Below are 13,031 nucleotides of genomic sequence, written 5' to 3' on the forward strand. Positions count from 1 at the left end.
TGAAAATGGTCTCTGGTGTGTTGAGGTGTACGTGTGACAGATTACTATGAATCCCGAATCCTGCAGTCATACTTTTGAGTGTAAAAATGCACATGACATTCTAGGTGTCTTTCAAGCAAAAGATAACAAGCCAGACAGACAAACACATGGTCATCTGGTATGTCTTTCCTGAATAATTAACTCTGTGACCAAGGAAAGTTCCTAATTGGCCCTTCCCTCAATGAATAATTAAGTAGCCAGCAGATGTCCTCAGCCAATAGCAAACAATGAGGCCAGTGGTACCCGCCCCTGTTGTGAAGCGCCCGGCATCTGGCTGAGACGCAACAGACTGAATGACTGTTTTTAGTCAATATTAACCGCCCTGCCTCAGTTTGCGGTCATGTGTTCATATAGATTCCACTTAACAACACATCACTGTACAAGACGTGTGTATTCATGTCAAATGTGTGAAACAGAAGTTGTTTCTGTGAAAATGGCAGTGTTGTTTCTTTTTTTTAAATCTATGACGGATCCCCAGAGCTGGAGTGTTTTCCTTTAAAGCCATTTCCTTTTGTTCTGTTGGCTCTAATTCCCTCTTTCTTTCTTTCTTTCTTTCTTTCTTTCTTTCTTTCTTTCTTTCTTTCTTTCTTTCTTTCTTTCTTTCTTTCAGTATCCCTCTTGATATGTTTCATGAAATGTGTGAATTATTAATGCATTAACAAAGGAATTCTAAAGAAAACATTTTGTATTCGGGCACTCTAGAATCGTTAGACCTACCTTTCTGTGGGAATTCATCACTCTCACCCATGGGATTACCAAAACCATATAATTTTAGTGTCTTGATATTTTCATTTAAAATCCATTATAAGCTTATTTCATGCCCTCAAAAATTGAATTGTGTAGCCTATATTTTTATTTTATTTTATTACTTACACACTTTTGAAGTGTAGGCTAGTCAATACAGAACAGTTCATGTAAATACTTAATTAAAATAAATGAATAACTTTTATTTTTCTTAATCCACCATGCGCATGCCCCATGCGTGAACACTGAGGGACGCTTCAAAATTAGGCTACTGTCGTCGTCTGTCGTTTAACTGTATTTTGGCACGGACATCCTAAAACAGGTAAGTCCTTGGGACGATGGGACATAACGGGAAACAGCTGACTGCAGGAACAACTTAATTTTCAATCTCGGGTGCTGACAACAAGACTTCACCGTGAGGCTCACGTGGGAGATGGATATTAAAACTGTTGAACAGCTGTTACTTAACCACTGGCGTATTTAACCAGAAGCTACACAGCGCCGAGACATATTATGTAAAATAATATGTATACTAAAATAATGTTTACGTTCGCACTTCGCACCCTATGGTTCGCACACATTCGTATTTACACATAATCTCGCACCTCCACCTGCTGGTCATGTTGTGAACATGCGAAACTAGCTTTTTTTTAATTGATTTGAATGCGAACCACCTCTTTTCACTACAGCTGTAGATGTTCTTTAAAAAAATAATGCAACATTTCACATGTATTACCTAATTTCAAATCAAATTCAAATGTATTATAATGTGAGCCATTCCTGCGAATGAGTAACATTTCTGTCCCCAGGACGTTATTCTAAAGGCTTTACATGTGCATGAAAATTAACTCTAAAATACATTTTATTATAACTAAGCAAAGTGTCCTGGACATAATATAACTGCAAAATATATAATTTAAAACATTAATAAAAATTGCATTTGTTAGCCGACATGCGTCCGCCATCTAAACATAAACTTTATCATGCAATATAATCAATAAAATCTTTCAGAAATCTTGTTCTTAAAACACACACACACACACACACACACACACACACACACACACACACACACACACACACACACACACAAACACACACACACACACACACACACACACACACACACACACACACACACACACACACACACACACACAAACACACACACACACACACACACACACACACACACACACACACACACACACACACACACACACACACACACACACACACACACACACACACACAAATGGACATTCATTCCTGTTACCCAGTATTTTTTTACTAAATTATTAGTTTGGTCCATCCATAATGAAATTATAAAAAAGATATACACTTGAGGCTTCTGTCTGTTTTAAAATGAAAAAAAGGCATGGTTTTTATTAAAATACACCTTGTCTTCATATAGAATGGATTTTTTTTGTCACAAATATTAATTATTTGAACATATAACCAATCATTTCTTTAAAATAAAACACTTTCTTGAAGGGAAAACAAAGGAATTAAATGACATGCTTTTAAACATGGCACAATAGTTTTGGTTACAGGACTGAGAAAACATGCATCCATCTTCTAGAAACCCTGTACTAGTATTATATTCATAACAAATTACTACTGTTACAGTAATTTAAAAAAACATAGTTAATATCTTAAACACAGTTTTGAGGAAAAAAATCAAGGTCCAGCTAACCGTGAGACGTACTGTTGTACTGTCATATATTCAGCCAATAGGGGGAGTGCTGTCCCACTTTTACCTTGCAGTCATGCATTTAATTTTTCTCCACTGTGTCTGCTTTTAAAAAACAGAGTTTAGCCTGAAAAGTAAAACGCCATTTACCAACAGAAAATAAAAACTTTTCCACCTATTTTTAGGGCAGTTTAATCACATCCCCCAGGGGGCAATCTTGCTCTCTTTCTGTTTACTCTACACAAGCTTTTTAAGGGGAAGTTCACCCAAAATTATTATTATTTTTTTTTTAATTTACGCACAAAAACTATTCTTGTCGCTTTATAAAATTATTTTAAAACCACTGTAGTGCGATGGACTTTGTAATGACGTCTTTAGTGCCTTTTATGGGTCTTGAGAGAGGAAATGACTTTGGTGTCAAAGAAGGCCGATTTCAACAAAAATATCTTCATTTGCGTTCTAAAGATGAACAGAGGTCTTACTGGTGTTGAACGACACGAGGGCAAGTAAATAATGACAGAATTTTCATTTTTGGGTGAACATCAAACCATTATTGGTGTGGTGTCACTTGCAGAGTTGTCACTCAGATGAGGCGGGATATGAGATGGTTGGATATGTGAGATGTGAAGAAGGGAGAGAACAGAATGATTGTGGTGACGCAATGTGGGGAAAAAACAGTGATGATGTTGTTGGACATTGGTAGGAAGAGGAACCTTTAACCCCAGTTTCCATCCCGGGAGGATGTTGACATTGACCTAATAATCTTGGGAGTGCACCTGGACAGCAGACCTGACTGAACATAAAGGATCTTAGTCAGCTCTATTTTTTTTGAGATGGTAGTTCAGTTCTAGATTTACCAAGCCTCCATTTATATTCACTCTTATCCCTGTAAGAATATGACAAATACTGTATATTTGCACTACTGTCACTTTTTTTCTCCACATGTTTTATAGAATTAAACATGCTAAGCATTACAATCAAACTCAACATTAGCCGTCTCTGTGCCAGTAACACTCCATAACCCTGCAACCTTAAAAACTCTAACTGCGCCTTTTTGGTCATTTCTCCTCTCACTCGACCCACTCGAGAGACGCTTACTGACAGATGGTCCGGGCATTACCCGGCATCATGTTTTCACAGCCGTCTTTATCTTGGCCTAAAGCCTGGACAGTGGGCACAAAAAAAAAAAAAAAAAAAAGGAAAACTGAGTTTGTGTTTTAATTTTAACTTGTATTTATTATCTGGGATGATCTCCATAGCATGAAAATAAATATTTTATAACATAAAATAATACATCAGCATTATATTATAAAGTTAAGTTCATGTCAAATTTGGATACTTCTTTTTATAGTGTTTTGCAGATTCTTTAACAACCTGCACTCATAGGTAAATAAGGCTGTGTGTATTTATAATTTTGCAATATAATGTTTCTGACAAATGCGTTTTTACAGCACAGCCATGCCCAAAATGATGTTTCTTTTCCTTCCTGTTTCTATGGTCAAAGCCCAGCTGCTATCATGGAGATTGAGGGTTTTTTCCAAATGAGTAGTTTGTCCTGGTGGCTTCCAGGCAGCTTCAGGAATCTATTGCTGAATTTCCATTCTCAAAAACATCACTTTGTGCTGCACTGCATTTATTTAGTTGAATTTTTAAAGATAAAATAGTTTCTGCCAGTCTCATGTTAATCTTGAGTACCTATAGAGTAGTAATGCATCCTTCATATGTCCGATGAGTTTTTAGTTTTATATAAAAGACAGATACACTGTACCGATTCTTTCCGAAAATAGCCAAGCTTGTGCAGTGGGCGGAGCTAAAGAACACACACGCACACACTCACACACACACACACACACACACACACACACACACAGGATACTTTCGTGTTTACATTGTTTACATTATATGCACTTACATGATTGCCAACAAAACAGACATTTGATGCAGTTTCAATCACTGTCTGCAGTTTCGACTAATTTTTTTACAGTCTATGGTTTCGACTCATGACCGGGAACAAACAAACACAATTGCAGAACTCCGTCGCTGCAACAAACTGCATCCACTGTTTTCTTTTTTTCTTACTGCTGTTATCTTTCCCTCACAACCAGAAACACACTTCTTTAGTGGCATTGTTGATTTCGTGGTCTAAAAACAAAATGAAAGTGCTGCCGAAGACTACCTTAACTGAACAAATTGAACGTAACTCTCGCTCTGGTTAATGTGTGCGCACGCGCATATCCGGGAGAAGCGCACATTCAAGGAATTCTGCCCTTTAGGACTTCATAAAGGGCCATACTCGAAAAAATACATTACGAAATTTGTCCAAATCCTGAAGGAGTGTATTTGGCTCCGTCATAAAGAAGTACTCCGTCATACACCCAACAATTTGTACATTTTTTAAATTTTAGCCATGTTTACAATGAGAATACAATTCTTTAATAGTGTAAATAGGTCAGAATTATTTTAAGTTGATAAATAGATTTGCAAATGCACAAACACTTTAGTACAGAGGAAGTAAATCCTGCCATTCAGTTTGACTCCCCCAAAAATTGTATTTATATTTAGTATAAAGTGAAACTGCCAACCTTTCAAAAAAAGGGTAATTTAAGGAGCTAAGAAATGGTAAAACATTTTAATCTAAAAGAACAACTTATTTCAGGTAATAAATACCATAATTGCTTTATTATGGTTGTTTTTAATTTATGTTTTTAATTTAATAAATACACATCTAAACTGCATTTGTCCAGAAATATGTTAGCGGTTTTTATTTTATTTAATTTATTTTGATCAACAATGGAGAACTGAAAATGCAAACACACACTTCTTACACACAAGCACATTTATCCATAAACACAATTTACTTTTTTTTTGCAATAAAACATCATGTACAGATATACAACAAACAAGACACGTAATTGAAATTGTGAGTCAAAATTATAAAAAAGGCAGAGATTAATCTTATTTTTAAGATTAAGATTTTACTAAAAAGACATCATTCAAAATAAAAATGCATAACATTACATCTATTTTGTTGTTATCAGATGTCATTGTCCAAAAGCCCTACATCTAATCCATAAAGTTTACCAAGAGGCCTGCTCAGATTTCAATTAGATTAAACACTGCTAATGACTCTCTCCCTCAGAATATCAAGTCCCACTGCCCACATCTCATCCTCTTTTGTGCCCCTTTGCGCCTCTGCAGTTTCAGTCATCAGTAACTCATTACCGTCTAGATCCACAAAGATCCAGTTCCATTTCTTAACAAAAGGATTTATCTTAAAACGCAACAAGGAGAGATGAAATGATCCAAATATGGCAGTAAATCTGAGTTCACAACCTCAGAAGTGTCCAGTGAAGATTAGCCTTGCACTTGGGAGAATTAGTAATTTGCTAAGCATCTCAAACAAGGAAACTGCTTTTTAGGGAGAAAACAGCCTCTCCGAAATATGGCTTCACACATGTAGGGCCTAAACACATAATGTACAATTGAAAACATACTCCACTACACAAGCAATCAGAAGAGTACATATATTGTCAGAGCAGGGCACATAAAATGGGGGTTGGGGAGTAACATTGGTACAACTTTGCATTTTTAGTTGAAAGCAACCAACACGTGTGCGTGCATTTGTAATCCCTGGCGAAAGGATGCTCGCTTGTCTTCAGATGGGAGGTGGTGAGGGGGGTCAGAGGGTGGCGGCAGTTTGGGAGGGCATTCGTGGGCCATACAAATGATGTCCTTTATTTAGGGTTAACTCAAACTGTTGTGGCCTGGGTGAGAGTGTTCTTATTGCTTCTCTCCTCTGGTATGAGTGCTGTAGCCGAACAACAGTTCACCACAGAAATGCTAGTCTTAGTGTCTCGTAGTCTATGCTCAAACGTACTGACATTCATAGTGACCGTTTCCTGCTGAGCAACACTTGAGGAGATTTTAAGGTCAGGATTAAGGTTGAGGGGATCCATGCAGCTGTTGATAAGATCATCCCCCTGGACCTTCTGCATGTGGAAAGTTCCATGAATTTTCAGCTCAAGAGTGGAGGTGACAGTCTGCATGCACACAACACAGCGGAAGCCTGTCAGTGAGTTGTGCAGGTCTGGGTGCCTCTGACAGTGTTCCAGGAAGTCCTCCTCACTGTGAAGAGGAAGCTTGCAGATGCGGCAGTTGCCTGTGTCCAAGCTCCTGCTGTGGGTGACCTTGTGTTCAGTCAGAGTTAGCAGTGAAGGGAAGCGCTCTCCACAGATGGGGCATTGGCAGTGCTTGGTGGGGCCTAGATGAGTCTGGACGTGCTCCCACAGTGCCATCTCAGTGAAGAAGGTCTTGGAACAGTCTTTGCATTTGTGGCTCCCTTGGATTGCCTCCACTTTGCGCTTGAGAGTGCCACTCTCCCCGGGCTGGATGTGGTGATCTCGCAGCTGGTGGTTGGCGAGCAAGGACTGCATGGTGTAAGAAGCACCGCAGATTTCACAGGCAAACATAGGATCGTTCAGATGTGCCTTCCCTTTGCTTTCAGTGGGAGGGCTAAACAGCGATTCCACCTTACCGACTCTTATTTCACTATTCACTGGCAGCTTTCCAGCACTGTCCTTGGCAACTGGTTCGGAGACAGGTGGAGGGGTCACGTTGTTACCTTCAGCACTCTTGGCAGAGAGTTTCTCATGTAAGGGCACCTCGAGGGGAGATCTGGTATTGGTACAGACGCAGGGATTGCATTTGTCGCTATGTGTTGTGATATGACACTGCAACTCGATGTCTGTGGTAAAGGACTCTGCACAAAAGATACAGCAGTACATCTTGCATTGTTTGTCGAGATGTTTCTGTTTGACATGCAGATGCAAGTCATGCTCTTGCTTGAAATCCCATTCGCATGACGTGCAGTGGAATGTGGTTTTCTTGTTACTGTGCTCGGAGGCCAGGTGAACCTGAATAGACACCTTGGAGTCAAACACCTGCTGGCAGAGGGAACATCGGAAAAACACCATGGTGTGCATCTCAAGTAGGTGCCCATGTAAGTCTTTGACACTGGTAAAGGACTTACTGCAGCTCTCACAGATGTAGAGTGTAGATGAATTGCTAAAATGAGACAATGTGTGTTCCTTAAAAGATTCCTGGTTTGGGAAATCCTTGAAACCCTCTGGACATGTAAGTTTTGGAAGCATACTCTTCAGGTGGGAACTCAAGTGAGTTTGAAACAGATCCAGATTGGTGTATTTAGCCCCGCAATGGTCACAAATGAAGTCTGTTGAAGGTAATTGGCTATTTTTTTTGGTCAGACTCTTGATTGACTGAGGTGACGTTGAACCCATTGTCCTCCTTCCCTCTTTAAGGTTCATCAAGTTAATGTTCTTGTGTGTCTTTTTGATATGCTGCATCAGTTTTATCTTGCTGCTAAATGTAGGCAAATGGGTGCAGTATGGACAGAACTGCGAAGACTTCCTTTCTGCTGTTTCTTCTGCATCTGGATCAAGTTTCAGGCTCTGTTTTTTACAGTGTGTCTGCCGCACATGATTATCCAGCGTGTCCTTTGTCAGGAATCCTCCGAAGCACTGTGAGCAGAAAAAGACGTTGCTCTCGATTAAAGCCGAGTTGTGTGATTGGCGAACATGCTCTTGAAGGGCTTTCAGGTCCTTTAACGACGTGGGACAGAAGCTACACTGAAGAACTGTCTGAACGGCCGCTGTGATCGCAGCTTCAAGCAACACGGAGTGGTCCAGCGTCACATTAGCCTCTTTCTGATGCTCCTTTAGTTCAGATGGAAAAGTCTCAGAACTTGAGTGGATTTCATTGTCCTTGAGTTTGGCCTGTGGACATGCTCTAGGGTCCATGTAATTGTGACAATGAAGACAATTATTGAAAATTTTGAGCTTTTTGGAGATTCCTAAACAATTTTTTGAGACAAACTGGGACTTTCTCTTTTCTGCACAAGGAGCCACTTCTGCCACATTTGGAGTGGCTGGACTGGAGATGTGTGAGGTTGCACAGATGCATTTTGCCATTGAGAAGTCTGATTGATCTTGTGCAGCAATACTTGGAGGTTTTCTTTTCTCAGATTCACTTAAGTTATGCTGTGGATTATTTACAAGAGAGAGATGTCGGGAGGACATAACGCTACCCTGTTCATATTGATTACTCAAGCCCTGTTTGAGTTCTGTGGGGCTCTCACTGCTGATATCCATTTGGAATATTTCAAGAGGTACTGAACTGTTGCAAGGCAAAGGGGTGCTTTCCCTCCTGCAATGACTAAGTCTCTGATGATCTCTATATATGTCTCCCTTGAGTCCATGGTCACATCCATCTTCATGGTCAGCAGAGGGGTTAGCAGGGGAAAGAGAAGCAAAGCAACATATTTCATCCTCCTCAACGTTATGATTCGCTATGGAAAGAGAAGAGAGGAAAATTTATTTACAACTTCCATAACTGTTTTTTTTAAAAAGTAAAGTAAGTAAATTTTCAGTAGTGTGACAGTAACTAATTTTGTCAAAGTAGCGTAGCATTCGCAGTAACAAGAGAGTTTCTCCAACAACGAAAACTGAAACGTGACACTGATGTTTTTTTTTTTTTTTGCCGCCAACCTAATTTATATCGTGTTTTTGACAATTACTTCTTTTTTAAAACAATAGCTGCAGTTGAACTATTCAAATTTTGAGGAACTTGTAGCTTCCTCAACATTACTCACTTAAACCACAGGTATAAGAATTCCACTCTACTATTTCAAGAGGTCTGTCCTGCTGAAGTCTGGCAGGTTAAAATATATCTCAGGCTCATAAGAGCAGACTAAACACCATAAATATGAATTGGATGCTCTTTTTCACACTTTTTTTTTTTTAGATGTAATTACCTCAGTGTGTGGCCACATAATGAGCAGTCCCACTGTGACTAAAATTGCTGTCAGTGTGATAGGACCAAATTCACAGTTTGAACAAATGGAGTGCTGTTACTTTAAAGTACTAAATATGTACAAGAGAAACACTAAAACCCAAATCATGGTACCAAATTGCACACTAAATCAAAAGATTAATATTTCTGCTTTAAATAATAAGACATACGCTATTAAAACATGTCTTCAAATGATTACAATTCCTATATTACAAATCCAAAATCATTTGTAAAGGCATGAATAATTCTGTTATTGTGCAAATATGGAATTGCATATACCCAATTCAAAGTTGCAGAAACACAAAACCCTGAATATAAATCCCCAAAATGATCTCTTCTTTTTAAATCTGCCAGTTTTAAATCTACAGAGAGAGATGGAGAAACTATTCACAGTTTAATAATGGAATACTAAATAATAAAGGATATAGGATACTATAGAAAGAAGTATATGGGAATGTGTTTGTGTACCTGAACCATGGTAGTACATCTGTTTGGTTAATGATTCTGATTGCTGGCATCCACTCTTGTGTTCTTTAGCATCTTCATCCTTCTCTTGCCCATGTTGTTCCCTCTCGTCATCCCTCTCTTTTCTCCTTTCCCAGGAGCAACGTTTCTTCCCCACAATCATGCCATCTTCCTTTGTATTTAACCTGTCGTCTTGACCTGTGAAGAAAAGATTCATAGCAAGAAAAGGCCATGGCAGCAAAATATCATATAACAATGCAAAGAAATCAAGAACTTAAATGGCATTTTTCCGTCTCTTGTGGACCGTTTGGTGCACTATGGCGCCCCTGTGGTATGAAAAAAGCAAAGAGTAAACAAATACAAACATTTTGATCTGTTTTTCATCCAGCAGGGCAGTGCCATTGTGTTCATGTTTGCTCTTGAAACAGTCCATATAACATGTATTCTGTGATTTCAAGGTGACAGAACAGAGCCACCTGACTTGATGACAAGAAAAACTGATTCGCAAACAGAAACCTCAGTGAACTTTGCTCTATTGTTTTTATAATGTGCTAATATTTTCTGCTCCATACTAAATATAATCATCACGTATATTTCATTAAGACATTATTTAATAACATGTTTATTAAGACATTTTCCTCATTCAGATTTTACCATTTTTGTTGGAACATTTGTCCCAGTCATTGCAAAACTCTCTCTCTCTCTCTCTTGTGGGGTCTCTCCATTGACACAATGGTTTTTATACTGTACAAACGGTATATTTTCCTCCTTACACTAACATACCCATCACACAAAACTTTCTGCATTTTTACATAAAAAAATGGAGAAAAAAAATGAAAAAAATGTATACGCTTGTTTCTCATGGGACCCTTCATTTATGTTCCCACTGTGACACAAGTCCCCATGTGTCTGTGTGCATTCAGGTTAAGTCCCCACCGGATACACACACAGTTTTGACTACAACTGAGCTGACAACTTTTTTGTCCTAGAACCCCAAGTACTATAATATTACATTGATTATTATCATAACAGTGATTACAAACCCATCCCAATGAAATTAAATTACTCGAAAATGCAATGGAAGTTAAATGAAAGTTCTGCTCCAAGACAATTTCAGTCTCCTGTTTTGATTTTTGCGCGACATTAATCTGTAGCCTAATGATCTGCAACTCATTGGGGTTATTCATTCGATTTGTCCCGCGGTCGTGTTTCACTCAAGACATCAAGGAAGCAAGTGATTTAAATAAAAAAAAAACCTTTCGTACCTTTCAAAGATCTGGGCTTCGACTGCTTTCGACGAGTCATTGTAAAGGACTTCAGCAGCTGTCAACACAATCGCCGGGTTAAGTTCCTGTCCACTGTTTGCAAACGAAGGACAAAACAAGACAAGAGGCAAACAAGAGCCAATACTTGCGTGCTGTTTCATAGACTGGAATAGCGGGAAAGCACATTAATATCACGGGCAAAGGGGCTCGCCCCCGCCTACAGCAGCGGGATGACTCCATACACGCTCTGCGCCACCGGGGACGCGCGCGAGATGCGTAATCACTGAACACACCGACACCCCAAAATACATTTTTTTTTTTTTTATTGCTCAAAGGATGCTAGTTTATAGCTCAAGAGTTCTCAGTTATGTTTCACGTCAACATTAACTTTGTCTTGTTTCGTTTCCACTAGAATTTCCGTAATATAATTGCAAGTAAACACTGAGAACCTTACACATAGCCTACAGTGAGTGTATTTTTTGCTATGTGGTTAGAATAGCGATTTAGGAAAAACCCTGATTTTAGATGTTTGAGTATGTATTATCTTGACAAATCTGAGCTCAGTTTGAGACACTGAAATCTCTTCTGAAAGAGATTTCTGGGGTGATTTCCTCAGGAGCCGAATGCAAAGATTAAAGTGAGCCTATTTGATCTACATTTGTATTGATAGGCTATCTAAAATGTCTTTGCATGAATTTTGCCTTATTTAAAAACAAAAACAAAAAAATACTAGACCTGGTCCACATGGCATTTGACTCATTTTGTCTGAGCGTTCGGTTAATTATTCCTTTTGTTTCTATAATATTAGAAGAAATGACACAACTTATCCAAGACAAAATGTCCCTATAACATTTATGAATATCTATAATATACCATCAAACATATGGTACCGTAGTAATGAAATCGTCAGAGGAGCATCTACTTTCATAATGACGCCTCGGTTTAATTTCTCTGTGGGAACGTTAGTTATGAGCCGCCCCGTTGGATGGGCTTTGCAGTATAGGGAACGTTGATTAGAAAGCTGCATCCCTTTGGGAATCCGCTCTGCAATTGCTTGTTTCTAATGAGTTTTGAATTAGCTGCTGAGACACTTGTCTGTGACTGTTTTGTGAATAAAGGACACGATGTTGCAATGAAGACACAACAGCATAACACCTCTTTGAGGTTCTGAGGTGACAGCATGAACACTTTGGGTAGTTTTTCAATTAATCTCAATGGCAAAAGGTGTCCTAATCACCCTGCATTCAAGTTGGCTTTACCATTAAGGATCTAAGTAGTGATTTAGACTTATTGGGTACGAATCTTCAGTACCTAAATAAATTGTATAAAGAGCTATTCGTGTGTATAGGCCTATAGTGTTGCTGTAAATAGACAGTATTGACATGCAAAGGCAACCTTTGCGGAAAGGAGATCCTGGAGGAAATAATGTATCAGCCAATCAGAGCATCTCAAGGGATGAGAGCTGTTATAGTTCTGATTCATATCTTCAAGCATCCATTTGGTTTATTATACAGAAACAAATAGTGTACGGTGAATCTGCTATAATAAAAAAGTCAGTTCCCCTAGATTGTACCTTTGAATGATTAACTTTTGAAAAATCACAAAATTTCACCCTAAATATTTTTCCACAGAACTACAGAAACAAATTCACTGTGATTTGCCAGTAAAATCTTAGAATCAAATATATACCGATCAGGTATAACATTATTGTGCTGGTCCCCCTTTTGCTGCCAAAAAAGCCCGATCCATCAAGGCATGGGCTCTACTACCCCTGAGGTGTGCTGTGGTATCTAGCACCAAGATGCTAGCAGCTGATCCTTTAAGTCCTGTAAGTTGCAAGGTGGGGGCTCCATGGATCAGACTTGTTTGTTCAGCACATCCCACAGATGCTCGATTGGATTGAGATCTGGGAAATTTGGAGGCTAATCAACACCCTCAAACTCGTAGTTGTGCTCCTC

At 38.9% G+C, this 13,031-nt stretch overlaps 1 protein-coding gene across 2 annotated transcripts; it reads right to left on the reverse strand.

Moving 5' to 3' along the window:
* Positions 1–5,236: 5,236 nt before the first annotated feature.
* znf521 (zinc finger protein 521) lies at positions 5,237–11,341 on the reverse strand. 2 transcript variants are annotated; one of them, XM_067417103.1, is made up of 4 exons: positions 11,219–11,341; positions 11,074–11,131; positions 9,812–10,006; positions 5,237–8,840 (listed from the first exon to the last, which is right to left on the reverse strand). In XM_067417103.1, exons 2-4 carry the CDS (start codon positions 11,111–11,113, stop codon positions 6,226–6,228), a joined length of 2,850 nt encoding a protein of 949 aa, XP_067273204.1. In that variant the 5' UTR covers positions 11,114–11,131; positions 11,219–11,341; the 3' UTR covers positions 5,237–6,225. The 2 variants fall into 2 exon arrangements, with proteins under 2 accessions (XP_067273204.1, XP_067273203.1); XM_067417102.1 differs by having other exon boundaries at positions 11,074–11,319.
* Positions 11,342–13,031: the final 1,690 nt, after the last annotated feature.

The sequence above is a fragment of the Pseudorasbora parva genome, chromosome 15, assembly GCF_024679245.1.
Source record: "Pseudorasbora parva isolate DD20220531a chromosome 15, ASM2467924v1, whole genome shotgun sequence".
NCBI classification, from domain to species: Eukaryota; Metazoa; Chordata; class Actinopteri; order Cypriniformes; family Gobionidae; genus Pseudorasbora; species Pseudorasbora parva.